Genomic DNA, 20,007 nt, shown 5'->3' with positions numbered 1-20,007 from the left:
TGTGTTGCCTTTTTTTCTTTAGAAAGCACCCATCACACTATGGATATTCAGTAAGAGAAAGTCAAAATAGGAATCTGCTCATGGCCCGAGTTAACTGCTCATATTGGCACAGAGCTTGGCAGAATAGGCACTAATGTAAAAAATAAAAACACAAACCACAAAACCCAATGAAATCCCTTTACCTTGCAGAACAGTTACTCAAAAACATAATTCTGTCAGTAGGGGTCAGCATTAAAACATACTACCTTTACACAACACAGCTAGTGGCATTCTATTGTTCATTCCCTCCTTCAGGAACACAAACTTATGTTATAAAGAAGAACTATTAAACCATAAAGAGACAAACCCTATGAAATACATATTACCTGTTTCTGTTCTTAAATATAGCTCTTACGTACTAGAAATTTTTGTTCCTGTTCTCATAAAATAACACATATATTCATGCAAATGTATTATCATAGGTAATACTGGCACTTCCATATTGATCCATTTATGGGAACTGGGTTCCATCTGCAGTCTTGAAAGAAAAGCTATTATTAAGTTTCCCATTTTCTATTAGGGAAGATCACAATCTAGTGATATTTCTACCTAGTTACAGTAATAATTACCTCCTAATGATAATAACAAAATTTGAAATATAAGAAAACAGGTCATTCTTTAAATTTATTCCTTGACAGCCATAACAGTCTTAAAAACAATAGAAATCTCTTGTGGATACTGAAAATCTGTGTTTAAGAAGGTGAAGGACTCTCATTACAGGTGAGCATTATCCACATGAAATAGATGGAGGATGTATTTTGGGTTGTTAGATCAGTATATGAACTCCAGTTTGGAATAGATGCAGCACCCACTGAAGTCAAGGGAACAACTCACTTTCTCCTCACTGAACGCTGCCAATGATCAGTTCCCAGCCTATTCCCAAATCTTGGAAATCTTGATACACATGAGAAAGCACACATTCAGATGCTGTGATAATGCCTGTAACTGCCTATACAGACATACGTTTGCTAACGCAAACAGGTCAGCTGATTCTTGTGAAGAATTCAAGAATCAGAGAATTATATAATATAAAGCTCGGTGACTTTGCAGTTTTTGGGATGATGCTTTACTTTCTTGACTCCAGATAGTAGAAATATGTAACACAGAAATATGTAACAAGACACTAATTATAAACCCCAGGAGAAATATTCTGCCAGATCATAAGTCTGTTATGTACCACAATTTCCTGCAGCCCTTAGTACAGCTGAACAACAAACAAAATCCCTTTCCTTCTTTCCCCAGACTGAACTCTAACTGAATGCTATAAATTTTGCACATAAAATAAACAATTTAATACAAATATTACTGAGGCTGTTAATTAGTTTTCATGTCCAGTACAAAGCGCTAAATTTCAGAGCATATGTTTTTCTTTAGTGGTAACTCCATTAGGTGCCCAGAATTCAGACATTGCCAGATTTATGAAGACAGCTATTAGAAATGGCATTTGTGCTACAACACCACCGAAGAATAGAGCTAGTCAAGTTAATGTTGAATTAACTGGCACACTTGAGATCTTATTTCTATGTGTTACTTCTAACTAACATCATATTTATATTTGATGTGATTAATTTATCCCAAATACAAGAAAAGCAAAAATAATTGATTGTACTTTAAATGGGGAAAATAGGCAGAGGCTGAAGTAAAACATTTCATCTGTAGTTTGTTGTATAGCACAGAATAATTTATTTTTTTTGTCCAATAGATGGCACTGCTGTTTCTTTCTTTGTGTGTAATTGTTCAATTTGTGCATAATGTACATTATTGAAGCGACTGTGCCTACATTTCCCAATGCTTGGACACAGCAAAAATAGACAGATTTCATAGATTCCTTAAGATGGCATTCTGTTGTCCAAAGAACTATATACAGATTTCAATACAGCAAGTTAGTGTCCTGGATTAAAAAATGTGAAGTGGATGCAAATACTCAGCTGAACATAATTCTCTTCTTCCCAGAAGCAGACCCACAGAAACAAATTCTGACACATATATCAAAGACAGCTCAGAGCTATACATGTAGTAACATCCCAAAATAATTTCTTTACCATATGTAAGTACATGGGATTTTAAACTGCAGTATATTTTGCAATTTTACTTTTATTTAGCCTAATTATTAATGCATTTACAAAGAACTTATCATCAATATACAGCAGAGTTAAAACTGCCATTACTTTATGATAAAATTCTGATAAAAGCATAACTAGGGTTGTCAAGCTGTAAACTATGAGGCATTTGACCACTGTACTTTTTTCTATGTGCTACTGAAGCATGACACAACATCAGCTATGCAGCAAAAGCTTACATGCTGAAATATTTTAAAAGTTATTTACAGTATTATTCCTGTGTTCTGGTAGAGATCATATTGAAAATCCATGTTTTCCAGTAAACTTGAAAACTCAAAATCCTTGATATGGGATTCATGTTACCTTTTGCTCTAGATCTTTGGTTAAAATACTTACGGGAGGCAGAGTCATTCATTAAATCACAAATCGTGGTTGCTTGGGGACTTGTGTGAAATGACAACCTGGTCTCTGTCCCGTTCATCATGAACAGGTGTTCTAATTACAAAACCTCCACCATATTTGGCACCTTTATTAACTGTCTTGGTTGAGAAACAAAGGATTGATTGGCTCAGGGTACAGAACTCGCCTTTCATTGCTGTGGGGAAGCACCTAAAGGTCAAGGTTAATATAGATTAGTGGGGGGTAGTATTGCCCATTGCCTATGCTGTTCTTGTGTTATTAATCAATGGAAGACTTTATCCTTATGAGCTAGCTATTGTGGAAGCCTTAATTATACAATTTGGTTTAACTTGTATTTTTTTCCATATTATATGAAAAGTAGACAACACTTCTTGACAAAATATTCCTAACAGAAAAAACAAATCTCTAGCAAAAATAGCCATGTGTTGTATTCTGTTTACATTCTGTAACATATGCTGTACAAAATGAAGGGGCAAGGTACACATCCTCCAGTCAATACAATACACGCAAAAATGCTCATGAAATGAAATACGGCAGAACACATGTATATGAGTTCAACAAGATTTAATTTTTGGCTGGCTAGTAAAAAGTTAAAACATTTAGAGTAAATAGTCTTCCCTTTACTGTCCACATTTTGTTCTTGCCACATAAGGTCTACCTGTTACTACTACCTTTACGATTTAATATTCTTGAAGGGTTTATAACAAGAATCTCATCTATAGCCAATAAAAGGGCACTAGTCGCATTAGCCTCATTTGGGACTAGAATATCGTCAGTTATACAGCAAAGTCACATCATTATAAAAGTAAATCAGCATCTTCATTATATATACACTTATTTTCCGTGGTTTACAAGACACACACACAAAATATTCTAGAAAGATGTATGACTATGGTAACCCAATCTAGAATGCATTTTCTCCAAATTATTTTTCTTATTATGTGAATGTAAAATAAGTATGGGCCAGACAGTCAGTGAGCTGGAACTATATCAATTTCTATCAGCTGAGGGTTCAACTCTATATATTCATTTATAGATCCTAGTCATACTTGGACCCTTCTATGAGTTATTAATGGTTTTGATTTGGAAATGAAACTTTGAAGTAATTATACAGTCACATGGCATTCATCCAATATACATATTTAATGTAAATTATTGCTTCCTGATTTTCACAGAAGATGTGTGATTAGATTATCTGGTGCTTCCATATTGTACTTGGAGCTGAATTGCAAAGAGAGAGCAGTGTATGTAAGCCACCTTTACAATTTCCTGACTCTGCGCAGCAAGAAACAAATACAAACTCCATTATAATGCAGAGGAAGAGAGACAGCAATTTCCCTGCCTGAGGTCTCAGAGAATTGTTCTAGCAGTCGAGCTAAACAATGTCGTGACTATCTCCTTGGCAAAAGAAAATGAATGAATTGGCATGAGCTGCTATACCAACTCAAAACTCTCCGGAGATTCCCTTTTCACAATGTGAAACCTCAAAGGGCTGCACTACGAAAAACAGCTGTAGCAGAGCTGAAAGTTTGACCCCTAGACTCCAGTCCTGTGCTCTTTTCATGTGTGTGTGACTCCCACTGACACCAACTGGAGAGTCAAGCACATGAGAGCAGAATATCAGACCAAAAATCTATTATGTGAATCTGAGAATATTATTCTCTTGTGCCAAATTATGGCTCCATCTGGTAACATTAAGTGAATACTGGTGGCTATTAGAGCTGAATCAATAAATTGAAACAAATAATTTATTTGGTGAGTTTTTTTACTTTTTCACTTCAAAGAATGCCTGTGAATGGATTACAACTTCCTTGAGTATATTCCAGGAAACTTTTAAGGAATTATTTTATGGTTTGTTAGTTACATGTGATTGCTCATATACGTCAGACTGCTCTGTTTCTTTTCCCTGAACAGAACTTTTAATAGAGTTGGGATACCAGAACTCTGCAACTGAGAACAAAATTTAGTTGATACAATTATTTTGGAACTTATAGTCAGCTAATCGTCCTTTGTTAATTATTCTGGATACTGAAATTACACTTCCTTTCTTTTAGAGAATGCACTATAAGCATTCTCTTTTACTTGGGAAACAATGAAAAAAAGAGAAAGACAATACCAATACTCAGAATATCTGAGTGCTATCTCCCTCAAGGACCGGGTTTAAATCAGGCAAAAAAGTTGCATGAACCATAAAATTGTAAAGGATACCTTACTGATTTTGAATTTTCAAAAAATATCCCACATCGAATGTCTTAGATCATGAGGCATATTTTCCTCTTATGTTCTCTTCAAAACATGATTTATATCTCTGCTTTCATTACATCTGCTTCATACCTTTCCTTGATTAAACAAATGTTAGTAGAAATAGTGTAACTCTTGTAACACTGATGGGAAGCAACCTATTCCAGATGACTCATAAGCACCAAAAAGTGCCTTAGAGTCAAATTCAAACAGACCTGCCTTGTGGGATAAGATGAAGAATTCATTAAAAATGAAAATATTATCACTTGTGTTCAGATTAGTGTTTCAAACAACAATTTAATTATTGCAGACTCACCTTGCATTACCAGGACTGGCTGTTGTCAAATTTGCTAATGCTGTCACTGCAGCTTCTTTTACCTCTTCACTGTCACTGTTTAGCAACTGCACTAGCTGGGGAATCCCTTTGAAAGAAATAATTGTATACATGAACCTTCAAATAAACGATGGCAATCTGTAAAATTATAATATGTTCCTTATAAAAGAAAAAGCACAGATTCTCAGTTCATCCCTTCCCACCTCACTTACCCTGGAGTCCAAATGCACGTTTGGTAGCTGAATTCTCACACATGGCAGAAATTGCTTGGGAAGCAGCAACTTTAACTCCATCATTATCAATTTTCAAAAGGTTTATGAGAGACTTCTCAACCTCTTCCTCATTTAAGATTTTTCTAATTTCAGCTTTAAATGAAAGAGATCAATAGCAATAATATGCATTCATTTTCAATGAAATGACATGAATCTTATTTCATGCAGTTGTTTCCAACATAACGCTTGCTTTTGATACCATAGAAATGGAAATATTTTAGTAACAGAGGCACCAGCAATTAAGAAATATGTACAAAGGACCTGATCCAAAACCCACTACACTTCAGGGAACTCTGAGTCAAGCCCAAAAGATGACTATTAAATGCAGCTTTAAACATACATAGTCCAACAGAATGCGAAAGTTGTTCTCTGTAAGACTTAAAACTGCAGAATGCATACAGGCTTGATGAAAACACCTTTTCCAATTCAACAGGTCATACTCAGGATAATGCTTACTTTGGTTGTTGCTAACAAAGTCCAAATGCATAAAATTGAAGAACATACTAGTAAATGTACAATTGAACTTGGTGGAGTACAAGATAACATACTACAACAGCCAAAGAGAGGCAGTGGGTGTTAAAAATTGAATTTTAAATTCTGCATAGCTTGCAGTTCTTCATTAGCACACACTTTGCAGAGAATTTCAATTTTATGTTTTAGCCTGGTGACACAGGGTTCACTGCTGACCTACACTGCAATGATCTGCAGCAGCTAATGAAGGACTGGACAACCTCTGGTATCAATCCAGGCTGGGGGATGAAGGGATTGAGAGCAGCCCTGCTGGGAAGGACTTGGGGGTACTGGTGGGTCAGAGATTGGACATGAGCTGGTAATGTACACTCGCAGCCCAGAAGGCCAATCATATCTTGGGCTGCATCAAAAGGACCGTGGCCAGTAGGTCAGGGGAGGTGATTCTGCCCCTCTGCTCCACTCTGGTGAGACCCCACCTGGAGTCCTGCATCCAGCTCTGGAGCGCTCAGCACAGGAAAGACATGGACCTGTTGGAGAGGGGCCAGAGGAGGCCACGAAGATGATCAGAGGGCTGGAACAGCTCTGCTGTGAGGACAGGCTGAGAGAGTTGGGGCTGTTCAGCCTGGAAAAGAGAAGGCTCTGGGGAGACCTCATTGCAGCTTTTCCATGCTTAAAAGGAGCCTATAAGAAGGATGGGAACAGACTTTTTAGAAGGGTGTGTTATGACAGGACAAGGTGTAATGGTTTTAAATTAAGAAAGGGGAAATTCAGGCTAGCTACGAGGAAGAAATTTTTTACAATGAGTGTGGTAAAATGCTGGCACCAGTTGCCCAGAGAGGTGGTAGATGCCCCATCCTTGGAGACATCCAAGGCCAGGCTTGATGGGGCTCTGAGCAACCTGATTTAGTTGAAGATGTCCCTGGTCATTGCAGGGGGTTGGACTAGATGAGCTTTGAAGGTCCCTTCCAACAACGTTCTATGTTTTTATATATGTTCTATGATTTTATAATAGACGTTTCCTTCCTCTACAGAAGTAACAACAGAGAACAGCTACAAAGTATCTAGAGACCTCTGGCAACTATACTGATAAACTCACTCATCCCCAAAACCAGAAGTACAGGTGTTAGAAATTCTGAGTCCTGAGTAAAACTTTCTCAGCCAGAAAGGCACTCAACAGCATAGAAGCTCTGCAGTTACAAGGGTCAATAAACATTTGACCATATCCACGACTTAAAGCAGACTAATGACATGCTTCAAGCTATATCTACATGGTAAAATTTTTGAATGTATCAAAGAAATTCAGGAACTGAGAAGTCAGTAGGACTTAGACATGTCTGGAAATCTTACCCGTGCTTACTAACGTTTGGAGGGATCATTCCCTTATTTGAACTGTTGTCTTACGAATAAAAAGTTTGAAAAAGAAAGAAAAATATCGGAAGTATCTTTTAAATAAAGCTGAATTTGCAGCGAATAAAAGTAAACAAATAGAAGTCCACAAAGCCAATGCAAAGGAAGCTCAACTGAAAATCTACTTACAGTAGAAATGACTCAATGCACATACACAAGACAGTTAGCCATTTTCTCCTCTCTAGCTCAATTTTAAGTATTTTTAGAATCATCAGAGATAGGCAACTAAAATCACAAAGCAAAAGATGCAAGAAATACAATGGGAAGGATTTTAAGAATCAGCAGAACATTGGCCACAACACTGACACACATCAGTCAGCTCTCAAGAGAAGGCTTTAACTGGGATTACAGACCATTTTGACACGTAATAAAGTATGCTGCTGGCCTGTTGATTGCCAAAGTAGCCCATAATCTCTATAATGATCTCTAGAGGTTCTTCATGCCTCAGTAATTTAGTCTTGTACGGCAAGTTACTTATTACTATGCAGATTTTCTTAAAAATTATTATTGCTTTTAAAGGTAGTCATGATGATGGGTAAGCATTTAACTTTAAAGATAATTTCTGCCTATACAAAATAATAATAATATGAATAATTCATGTGAGTGAGTGAAAACGGTAATTTAAAGTATTTTAAATAAAATAAAGAATTTTTCAATAATGTGGAAACACAGTTTTGGATTTGAATTTATAGTAAATTTAAATTTAGCTAGCTAGACAGATAGATAAAAATCATTAATATTTTAAGATCTAGGTGTCTATTCTATTTAAGGGATGAATATTTTCTGCTGATTTTCTCTCTGTTTGTATGAGTTGTTTCCTTTGGCTTTTACTGCAGAAAAGAATGTACAATTGAAAAGCATCCTTTGTAATTAAGCACTTCTCACGTCAGTGCCAACACCGTATTTACAGTGAAGAAATTCTTGACCCATAAGTAATTTAAATATATTGATTTAACATGAAGTAAAATATTAAAGCACACCCAACTAAAAGAGTCTGGAGTCCTAACACTTCTGTCCAGTTTTTCATGTACTGACCTGATAATGAGCCAGACCTTGTTTTTCAATATATTTTCCTATTTCCCCTTCTTACCCCAAAATCATGATCAGAGTTCCACTGATTACCTATTCATCTCACTGTCATCACCTTATGGAATTATTTATACCAATTTCAAATGAAAAAAAGTTTATGTTAAATAGTATCATGACCTCTCACTGATCTTGAGTTGAGATAACCTGGATAAATAAAAGCCTGTGTTATGAAAAAGTACATGTTAATCAGGCTACAGATCATGCTTACTATACTCCCATTTGAAAAGATTTGCATTTAGATACACAGAAAGAATGGGGAGAGCTTCAAACCAGAAGTTTGGCCGAGCAAGGTCAAACTTTCTCCATAGACACTCCATAGCATTTTGTTGTTGCTGGTGTGTCTGGCATTGCCAGGGGAAAGTCAGGCCTTCCTTATTCAACAGTCCAGATAATCCACTCGCAGATATTCAATAATTTATAGCATTAAATTATATTTTGCATTCTGAAATGACTGCATAGTTTCCTGGGAAAAGAGGGAATCACAGTAAAATTCACCACTGTCATTCTGAGCATACAAAATAAAGTCATTGCTCAATTAATATACTAAATTCAAAATTATGTCACAAAACAAATATTCAGGGGCAAAGGGATAAAGATTATGCATAGAAATAAGATAAATTTTAGTTTACTTTAACAGAGCAGTGTCCTAAAAATGCTGTTTAATATTGAATATAGTGTTTGTACCATGTAATTGATTCTGAGATTGAGAATATCTCTTAAGGCAGGGGTGCCAAACGCATTTTCACCAGGGGCCACATCAGCCTTGCGATTGCCTTCAAAGGGCCGAATGTAATTTTAGGACTGCATATATGATAGTCCCTGTCTTAAGGGATACATCTGTCTTACAACAACAAGAACAAAGTTACAGGAGTCCCTTGTCAAAGGACTGAAAGGGGCATAAAACCAAAATGTTTGCTATGATCACATCTATTAGGAAAAAAACAAAACCGAAACTAAACTCCATCTGTCAACAATAATAATTTCAAAACCAGACACTGATTGATACTCAGCTCCCAGGATTAAAAAACCAGATAGATGCATGTTCTATCATAGCAGAAGTATGCTTCTCTTCTCAAAGAAAAGCAGTATTTTTTTTCTCAAGTATGCAGGAATTGTTTGTAAAACATAACCACTTGAAGAGTGTGGGCTACTGTATGGCTATTGCAAATTTAATGAAACAGTAACGAAAAAAACTTACAGCTGTGTTGCATTATCTTGGTTTTACATCAAGCCAGGTATGAGTATCGTATACATTAGTAGTGCACGTTGGACAGACTATTTAGTATATTTACAACCAGGATCCAAACAAACAAGAACTGCAAATATTTCTGGTTTCTTTTTGCACTTGGACCCTTTCTTATAGTGGCTCCAATGTCACTTTTCTTTCCACTGGAAGGTTGACTTCAGACCAGTAGCTCTATGTATTTGAAATAAATTCAATACTTCTGGGGCCATGTGGAGAACCAAGTTTGCTGGACTGTGTTTTCCACTGCACCAGTACAACATGTCGCCCTGTGACGAACTGGTTGTCACCAAAATTCTACATCTTGGAAGCAAATATTTCAAATCTTCTTTTGATCTATTTTCCCTGCTTGTTTCATCCATACCAACTGTCAGAGGCTGAAGAAGAGAGCAAACCTTTATAATGAAACCACGTTGACTCCATTTGTAAAGAAGCATGACAAGAAGATGCATCTTCACTGACAGTAACATCCCATGGTATAAGATCATCGGCACTACAGTAATATATTATGTGTAGCTTTTGCCACTGTGCTTTAAAAATGTGTTCAGACATGCTTCTACTAAGAGCTGCTAAAATATTAGGCCACAAACACTGAAAAAGGTGTGAAATAGGACAAGAAGGCTATGCTTATTTGAAAATCAATATGAAAAAGGAGTAAGACACGGTAGAAAGTAGTAGTAGCAAATAGAAATCTGCTTGGCAAACTACTTACAAGCCTGTCACAGGACTATAAAAATCATACTGACAGTCCTAAGTTGCATAATAAAATAACAACACAGGAAAATACACAAAGAAAATACTGGCATAAGAAGTTCCCTTCCTATCTTGGATACCTAAACATTATAATGATTAAAATAATTTTTGGGTGACTTACAAAGCTTCTGACAGATAAGGATAAAAGCACACAGAAATCCACAGAATATTAGGAAAGGTAGATTTCACTCTTTTCATGTATCATTTGCAATCCAAATAATTGCAAATATTCAGGAAGTCAAACTAAGGAAGGTGAGAAAATAATTAGAAAGATAAGATGGGGAGAGAAGAAAGGAGGTCTGAAATACTGCAGAGAGATTATTTTAGCCATGTATTCAATTAGATAACGCATTTGTAAAATACACATAAATTAAAGCCATGATTCAACCATGAGATGGTAGAAATATGAATGAAATATTTAAGCTCTACTGTCATAGGTACTGTCATCAAAATCCCTTTGCAGAATTACAATCTATAGACAGAAGTAGGTCATTTCTTACATTGCATTTTGTTATCTAGAACTAGTAGGCATATGTTGCAACTCAAAAAATAAAGTATGGAAGCAATTTCAAATGTAGATTTATTTAAAGAGCATCCTTGTGGGCAAAAGTGATGAGCATGTCCTGCCTAATTCAGAATTCCTTGTTGAATTATATAAAAGCATATAAAAAAGAACTATAGGATGAATAATTATAAAGAGATGACAATGAAACTATTTAACGCCACTGGGAATATTAATCTGCAAGCCATTTGAAAGACTTTTTTTCATGTCCCTGTTAAAGGAATTTGTATTTGAAATTGCCTGACATTTATATGAGCGGTTGTATGCCAAAAGAATTCAGCTTCAGATTAAGTCTTAACTGATACTGATGAGAAATAGTGCCAGCAGAGGTGGCTTAAGATAGCAGCTACCTGGCATCACCAAACAAAAGCTAAAGATCATATTTTCAGAGCTCCATTTTCCTTTTTGTGGACAGCATTTGCAAGAATATATTACATTTAAAAATAGATTGAGGCAAAATCTTAGCATTTTCTCATATATACATATATATATAGCCTAGCATCTAATTGCTGCTTTGATTGCAAAGACTCATCACTGTAATTCGTTCTTGTCAGATTTTTCTTCACCAGAAGTACTACCCTCAACCAGATAAGATGGCCTCATTTTCAATGAAAAATTACTTCATAATCAAATTCACATGCATGGATTTTTAAAAAGTCACATACAGTCGTAAGCTGCTTTGGCAATTGCCTTTGCTGTGTTCTTCTGAATATCAGTAACAGTAGAGACTTCTACAAACGACAGCAGCTTTTTAAGGCCTCCTGTCTGCTGCAGCAGTTGCAGAGCGTGCACATCTTCCAGACAATTTCCCAACACAGCAAGAGCTTCCACATGTAGATCGCTGAATTCCTAACAAGGAAAAAACCCCAAATAAATAGCCTTCAAATCAGGATTAAAATATCTTTAGCTTTTAGGAACTTTTAGGATAATTGTACTACCCTTCTTTTGAACAGTGTTTTTATGTTGCAAAGTACATATTCCCATACTCATATTTTTGTATAATTTCTTTGATATCCATTAGGATGCAAAACAATTTATCAAAAACAGTAAAAACATCGAAAGTCTCTCATTTACACCAAAGTGGGTGAGGCAGGTATTCAGAAAGGACCTGTCACTTTAAAATTTCAAAAATGTCACATATTTCTCTATGCATTATATTTCCCACGGTGACATCTGAACTCAAGAAGCACTAAAATGAGTCTCATAGTAACATAAACAATGTAGGAAATTAGATGTAAGGCTATTGATATCAAAGTAAATTCAGAAAAAAAAAAAAAATCAATGTTCAAACTAGGAAACAGTTCCAGTGTTCAGCATATAATAAAAAATCTTGGGAAAACATGGTATAAAAAGCTAGATGGTGAATTTTTTCTGATGTTTACAACAGTTGGAGAAATGGACAGTAAATGCAAAATAGTATTACTAATAGCAATAAAGCAATAAAACAAACATAAACATTTTGGTGAATCCCTTTGCTCCCTTTCTTAGTAAGCTAGGTATCCTTGCTTATCCTATTTCTATCATAGTTAGCTCCAAATAAGGAGTTCTTTCTTCTTTGATCACTCTTCTATACCATGAATAATATTTCTCATTAGTCATACTAACGTTAGCAGCAAGAACAAAAAACTTCTAAGACAAATAAACTGTACATTAGTTTCCAGAATCTTCAGAAGACATTCTAATCCTTTATTTTCTCCCAGTGTTATTCTGGTTTCTGTGTCTTTGCTAATTACTTCTAAGGTTTTAAGGGCTAACAACTGAATAACTGGGTACTCAGATTTCAGTAGTTCCAGCAAGGGCGGAATTACATTCAGTCCACGAACTGCAGCACAGCTTTGAAAATCCTGCAGTAAAATATTCAACAAAGAATGTTACTGATCAAGAATATAACTGTACATCAATTCCTGACTTTACAGAAAGAACATCAAAAATCTGATTTCAAACATACAAAAATAAGTCAATATTCCAGAACTTCCAGTTTGGAAGATTTCTTTCCTTTCAGCTAAGTAATAAACTGAATATAATCAAGCCCCACCAACCTCAAATTCCAAGCTTTTTGCACAACTAAAGTACACACTACAGAATCTAGTCCTATCTAAGGAAGCCTGTTTACTCTTGGTTTTGCCACGTTCGTCTGAACATACATGTTTCTCTGAGAAAGTTTTAAAAATTTAGTTGCATCATTTTTATTTACCTTAGTAGGGGTAGTTTCTGCACTCTACTGTGGTTGCCCGGTTATATCTTCTTTTGTTTTAGTAATTATAAAATGACAATTTAAAACTTCAACTTTAAGCAATGTACGTGCAGCTTAATAAAAGACTAATAGATTATATTAAAATAGAAAAAACATAAATAAATTACAATTTGCTTTTAAATAGCTTATTGCACATGTGCAGTATGCAATTATCCTTATCAATGTAAGCAAGCACCAGGTGCAGTTATCCAGATATACCCTGCAACAAAGACAGTGAGATAGTAAAAAAGGAGAAAGAGTAAAATGTGATTCTGAATAGACATGCTCTGATGCCCCAAAAGAGATAGAGTTATAAACTGAATTCATTATTGAATTGACTCGTTTAAGCCATGGAAGAGAACTGCCATACAAATGCACCATTCTTTTGCTAAGCAGCATATGGATGACATTAGCACTCAGTGTGAAAGTAGCCAATAACAAATCTATTCCACCCTGTATGGAAAGTAGCTGTTGACAGCATTCACCTTTCATTACAAAGATGTTCAAAATTGTGACTATGGACTTGCTGGCCAAAACAAGGCACAATGTAATTGCTAGTTCCTTAATTTACAGGATTATTCCAACCTTTTGGATAGACAGGTTATAACTCTCATTAATGAGATTAACATTTTCCAACTAAGAAAACAAATTAATATTTAATTTAAAAAATCTGAATCTTAGTCTGATCTCACTTAGAATGCTGTGCAGCACAGCTAATTGCTTTAAGTTCAAGAGAATTAGAGCCAAATCAGCTATACTCCTAACAGACGTGACAATCAAGGACTTGAGCGTAATGTTTTCAAATACATCGATGAACACGGAGGAGTAAAGGAAATAAATATTCTAAAATTATTAACCCCACAGAGAACAGGGAGTGTGAGGCGAAGTGCTTCTCTACCACTGTAGTTTAAAATGACAACAAAAAAACTTTACCTGCACCAGGAGGTAGATACATTCAACTGAATTCTTCTGAACATCAGGATCAGGGCTACCTAGCAGTCTGATAAGTGGTTCTAATCCACCTTGCTCAAATATGTGTACTTTAGTAGTATGTTCAACAGCCATATGTGCTAGACAGAGAGTGGCAAATTCGTGGATAACTACATCTTCTGTGGGGAAAAAAAAAAGAAACTGTTTGATCAAGTTTTATCAATCACAGTATATGTTCACTAATACAATGGTTTAAAATATTATTTGAGGTCAATAAATAATAGCTGTTAATCATACTTGGCATCTCCAGAAACATGTTGCTCCATCTATACAACATAAAACACTACTCAGTGAGCAACAGAGCTACTCCTATAAAAGTAATTACCTATTTAACATGTAATATAACAAATCATAAGTTACAAGGAAAATGCTATTGTCTGATCAAATGGCAACCATAAATTGTATTGTTGCACAAGGAATGAAGATGGCAAGCTACCTTCTGGTGCCAGCCGTGATATAAGTGAATTCGTGACATCCAGTTCTCTTAGTAACTTCTTGACATCATCTACAATGAAATAAATACAAATATGAAGTCTTTTGTTTCGCAATCTTGGCTGAGTAAAAAAACAGATTCTGCTCCAAGGGAAATGTACTTATGGTTACTCCCAGAGTGACAAAAAGATCTGACTGGGAATGACATACAACTGAAGTTATACCAAGATCATAATGGGCCCAGAAAACAGATAGAACATTTTCAAGTACCAGACAACATTATTTCACATTTGATGTACAGGGAGTTCCTCAATACTTCAAAATACTTGGATCCAGCAGGTTCTGATTAAATATTGCACAGTTTTAGTTATCAAAGTCATCTTCCAACAGTTAAAATTCTTTGTGGTTAAAATTAGCAAACTAAAAGCAATCCTTCCATTATTTGTCAAGTCTCCACTTTCTAATTTTATGCTAACACAGTGCAAACTGCAAACTGCAAACATGAATTAGATATGTCTTATTAAAATAACAGTAAAGACTTTCAGAATGTAGTTTTATTGTTGTCAATGGCAAACTAGCAAAACCAGAACCACTGGACAGAATAACCAAAAAACATTCTTTGGGACAGACTCCATGTTATGTTACAGGACTGTGTTGTTACTATCAGTACATTACGGTGTTGAAACAAAAAAAAAGGTAGGAGTTGAATTTACTTTAAAAGAAAAAATACAGTTAAGATGTGAGTATAAATAGAAGATCTTCAGTCATTCAACATTTGTGCAGCAGTGCTGGAAGCCAAGGTCTGACAGGAGTAACTACATGCTGGTGCCGAGTTGGAAGTAAGGTAAAGAGCGTAAGGTTCGGTGCAACATGAAAAGCAGGTAGCAGTTGATGAAAATACTTAAAGAGTGGTTAGGATACCACCATGGAAGGCAATTGGGTAGAACACCTACCAAAATAAGACCTGATGTAAATTCATAAAGCAATATAAAAATAACAGCCACTGAAAGTCAACCTGACGTCGCTTATTCTTTCATCTTCAGGTACGTCTGCCTACCACTCACTGCAGCTTGATTATGTGGTGCTCAGCCACCCAGCGTGGATGTAATACATCCATTCTCACCTTATAAAAAGGTAGAAGAAAATCTGCATATACTGTGGTTAAATCATTTAATAACGGTACGGCTACAGTAGATATGCTACCTTGCCGTGAATGCAATGTCTCTGGGAGACACTCCAGACCGCTTGAGTTTCACCAGCTCAGGTACACATAATGAAACATTTACAGCAGCACTGACCCACCAAAGAACCTGGGTAAAGAAGCATGTCAGTGCTTGATAGTTCAGGGCTTTTTTGCCATTAATGCTTGAGCTAGGTACTTTAACATATTTTTTCTATTATGACTGTAGTTACACTAATGCCTCAAGTAACAACTGATCTTTAACCATAGCATTTTCTGTAGATGATAAATACTACTGTATCCTTCCCTTGCAACTTCTGCAACAGAGATGAGTGTGTCATGTCCACACTGGTGGCCATCTTACATAGTCAGGCTTTCCCTGATAGACATAATTCCAGTAATGAACTGTTCCAATTTAGCCCCATCAAAACAAAAATAAGAGTTGGTGGAAAATAAACTTATCGTGTAATTTTTTTTCAAAATCAGTAGAGTTCACTCTAGCTGAATTTGTTCTTTTATTCTGGGCTGTTAATATAGGATTTTTTTCCCATGGGACACTTACTGCTTTGATGACCACACACATTCACATTGAAAAATACGAAAAAATGGAGACTCTTACGATTAGAAGCCATGATACCAAATATCATGATGGCATTTCTGCGTACAATTGGATCTTCATGTGAGATGAGTTTATACAGATGTTCCACTGCTCCAAGACCAAGAAGTGTCACTTTGTTTTCATCACCTGAAGAGTAGTTAGGTTAAAAGTTCTATAAAAATGCAACAAGCTCACAGTTCTAATGTAACAAACAGCTACCCATCTTTATTTTGTGCTATAGGATCAAAGAACAAAGGACTGGTCAGGACCATGGGAGATCGTCTAATCTATAAGCCAAATAAACGTGTCAAATAATAGTGTCAAGGATTAATAGTATCTAGGATTAATTCACATTTGTTAAGCAGAGGATGCTTCTGTCCATTGGACACCCAACTCATTTGTTGGAGCCTGCACAAAGGACAGCTTTCGAATTAGCAAAGTACAAGTGAATTATATCATTAAGAATCTCATCTTATTTTCCTCTTTTCTTACCTACCAATTTTATTTTTCTAAAAATAACAGTTAATTCATCCTGCAGATCTGCATGACCTCTCAACTGAAGCAACTACCAGGATTCGGATCATTAAATCCCATCTGAGGTTTCTACCACCTGAGAATGGACCACTTCGTAGCTGCATAGGTTCTGCCCAGGCAAAGAACAGAAGTAATTTTGTATGATTACAGCCTTCTGTTCCTACTCACTCAAAAAACACAACCCAAGAAACAAAATCGCAAACCTACTCCTATTCTCAGTTCCCACAACAGAGTTAAAATTAATTTCCTAATGAACCATCCCTGTCCTTTTCTGTCTACAAGTGACCAGTGTGAGAAGTAACGGGAGAACTATGCTCATTCACAGGCCAAAACACAATTAAAATACAAGAATTACTTTTTATTGAGGGATGGGACTTAATTTACTAGTAGCATTCAATAAATAAATAAACTGCACAGTGAAAACAACTCCTTCTCTTGTGCCACACTGCAAAGTTACACTCTCGTCTTCTGGCAGATTGCAGGAATATCTCCATTAACAATTTAAAGAATTATACATTTAGTAGAAACAGAAAAACTAAGTATCTGTCCTCTTGCAGTGTGCCATATGTTACTGTGGACAGCAGGGAAGGAGCCAACAAGAGTTTATGGTGTGTGGTAAATAGCTGCCTCCCAACAGTTCAAATTCTCTCTTCACCTATTCAAAATCTGGTTGCCTGCCCTCAGCCAAGCTTGGCATATTAGGCTGAACCTAAACATCTTTCAGAACCCAGTGATTCCTGGGCAACTGTTAAAGCCTTCAGCTCTTCTCTCACAACTTCAGCAGTGTTGATAATTGCCATCAGTACAACAATCAGCACATAAACCCATACATTTTTAAGAAAGTATAAATTAAATGGAAATTAATATTTAAACTGATCAATTATACCAGGAATGCTACCAATGTATACCAGTGTGAGTGGCTGGCATGGAATGAGTAGCAGGCAACTTATGAAATTATGTGCTACTTGATTTTGAGCCTTCATTATACAGTTGTCTTCTGGGTATCCAGAACATGACACTTGGCTATAGATAACACAGGCACCTTTGGAAGATTTGGAACTTTGGAGACTTGTTAGATTCCCAACACAAACAGAAATAAGCTTCATCAAGAAGGTTGAGCAGTCTCTGATAAATCATCTGTCACAGAAGTACTGACAGAAGAGCTATATGCAAAAATAACAGAAACAGGCTAAAAAGTAATTTTCATTGAAAACTGAACCTTGAAATAACTCCTGGTATAAAAGTTTCAAACTGTAAAATAAACAAGAGAACTCGCTCCCCGATGCAGGTCTGTTGCTCATAATAAAACAGATCTAGGTTATATTTAAACCAAGCTCTATTAAACAAGGATGTAAAATTCTACAACAAAATAATAAAAATTTCCTTCAAGTAAACCACAGGACTTCTTTATAACTGCAAATAAAGGTTTGATAGATATTTCAGAAAAATTCCAAAGCCTGACAGAGACGAAACTAACACATTGTGAACTACTATCAAAATAAACATAAAGCTCACTACAAAATGACCCACCTTTTGATGCAAATTTATATAGAGCATCACATGCTTTGGCCAAAACTTCCTCTTCAGGAGAACTAAGCATTAGCACAACCGTTGCTGCTGTTTTGCTTTCAATCAATAAAGGATCAAACTACAAACAAAAAACAGGAAAGAACAGTTTGATTTATACTGAGCCTTCCCATGTGCTGTAGTAGACTTCCATATTTCACTAAAAAAATCTATTTTGAGATCTACACTGAATTAGAAATATTAACATGAGTTGCTATTTACTTGGAGAAATTATTTTTTTAATAACAATTTGAGACATTGCTGAAAAATAAGAAAGAGTCATTGACTTCCAAATATAATCATGGTATCATCCCTTACGAAGATTTTGGGAAAACTTTAACATCTCCCTGTACATCTAGGAAGTCTTGAAGGCAACAAACTATGTAATTCTGTTACATACGTAAGAACATCGTGCAGCTTTGCCTTTGGAACCGAACATGAGAAGTTTCTTTTGAGTAGCTGTGCACAGAGCCTGTGAACTTAAGTGCTGTACAAGGAAGAGGATTTGGCTGCTCTGTGGCATTAACACTTTGCGGTTGCTTTAAAGAAACAAAAGGACTCTTCCTGTGCCTTCCTCAGCTCAGTTCACTTCCTCACTGTGATCTTGTACTAGCTGAAGTTTTTCCATTATATAACCCCTGCTCATCCAGCTAGAAATGATCCAAACTATCCATTTCCATTGCTGAACTCTCTCAGAGGCCTTACGTTACAAACAACCTTGAATTTAACACAGAAATTAAACTGGTTTATAAGCAACAGTATTTCCAACATTCGGTTTGTACTATTTTAAACAAGCAAGTTAGAAAGCAAGCTACAATTCAAAATCACCTATATGTCTTTGGTTGTGATTTTTGCCTACATTTGAGTTCAGAGCCATCAGAAACTGTAGGCTGTTTGGTTTGTTGGTTTGTTTGTTGTTTGTTTTTGTTTGTTTGTTTGTTTGTTTGTTTTCACTTCCATCAACTTAACTTAGTTGAAGGTACTACAAAATATGTTTCTAGTCAGACCAAAGACCATCTAGCCCAGTAACCTGTCTGGTCACAGGGGTGGGCAAGCAGACTATTAAACTTGCTTGTGTTCCCTCCCAAACACCAGCACTCTGTAACTGAGAGAACTGGTGAGCTAGACATGTTATCTCTGTGTTCAAAAAGTCCAGAATAAAATTTCCAGCAGTGAATTTGGTAAATAATTTTTGAAGTCATCGGTATTTTAGTCACTCTTAATATTCTGAGACACAAGTATCATGGTTGAACAGTCATGCAAATAGTTGTGCCTTTGCTTTAAACGTAGCTCCTGATAATTTTATTTGTCCTCCACAGTTCATTCACCATAAGAAACAGTGAAATAAATGACACCCATTTGCCTTCTATGTATATTCATAATTTTGTAAGTTTCTATGATATTCGCCTCACAGCCATTTCCTTTGGGGGATGAAAAAACCTCTTTGATCTTTCTTAATACAGAAACCACTTTCTATTCTTGTCCTTCTCAGTATTTTTCTATAGTTCAACTGTACCTTTTTTGAGATGGAAACAACAGAACTGTTACTGGCATTCAACATGTGCCTGTATAATGCATCTGCT

At 35.9% G+C, this 20,007-nt stretch overlaps 1 protein-coding gene across 6 annotated transcripts in view; it reads right to left on the bottom strand.

Moving 5' to 3' along the window:
* ARMC3 (armadillo repeat containing 3) overlaps window positions 1–20,007 on the bottom strand; it is a 59,227-nt gene that overhangs the window by 26,706 nt on the left and 12,514 nt on the right. For 4 of the 6 annotated variants that reach the window (XM_071805223.1, XM_065831501.2, XM_071805227.1 and 1 more), the window contains exons 4-11: window positions 18,389–18,506; window positions 16,346–16,471; window positions 14,551–14,619; window positions 14,058–14,233; window positions 12,541–12,735; window positions 11,557–11,740; window positions 5,307–5,459; window positions 5,077–5,182 (exon numbers count right to left, since the gene is read on the bottom strand). In XM_071805223.1, the coding sequence (XP_071661324.1) occupies window positions 5,077–5,182; window positions 5,307–5,459; window positions 11,557–11,740; window positions 12,541–12,735; window positions 14,058–14,233; window positions 14,551–14,619; window positions 16,346–16,471; window positions 18,389–18,506 (1,127 nt within the window). The remainder of the gene's footprint in view (window positions 1–5,076; window positions 5,183–5,306; window positions 5,460–11,556; window positions 11,741–12,540; window positions 12,736–14,057; window positions 14,234–14,550; window positions 14,620–16,345; window positions 16,472–18,388; window positions 18,507–20,007) is intronic. The other 2 variants (XM_071805226.1, XM_071805225.1) reach the window with 2 other exon arrangements.

This window comes from Patagioenas fasciata, chromosome 2 (assembly GCF_037038585.1).
Source record: "Patagioenas fasciata isolate bPatFas1 chromosome 2, bPatFas1.hap1, whole genome shotgun sequence".
Lineage (NCBI taxonomy): Eukaryota > Metazoa > Chordata > Aves > Columbiformes > Columbidae > Patagioenas > Patagioenas fasciata.
The sequence above is the reverse complement of the archived record's forward strand: the minus strand, read 5'-3'. Positions and strand labels throughout refer to the sequence as shown.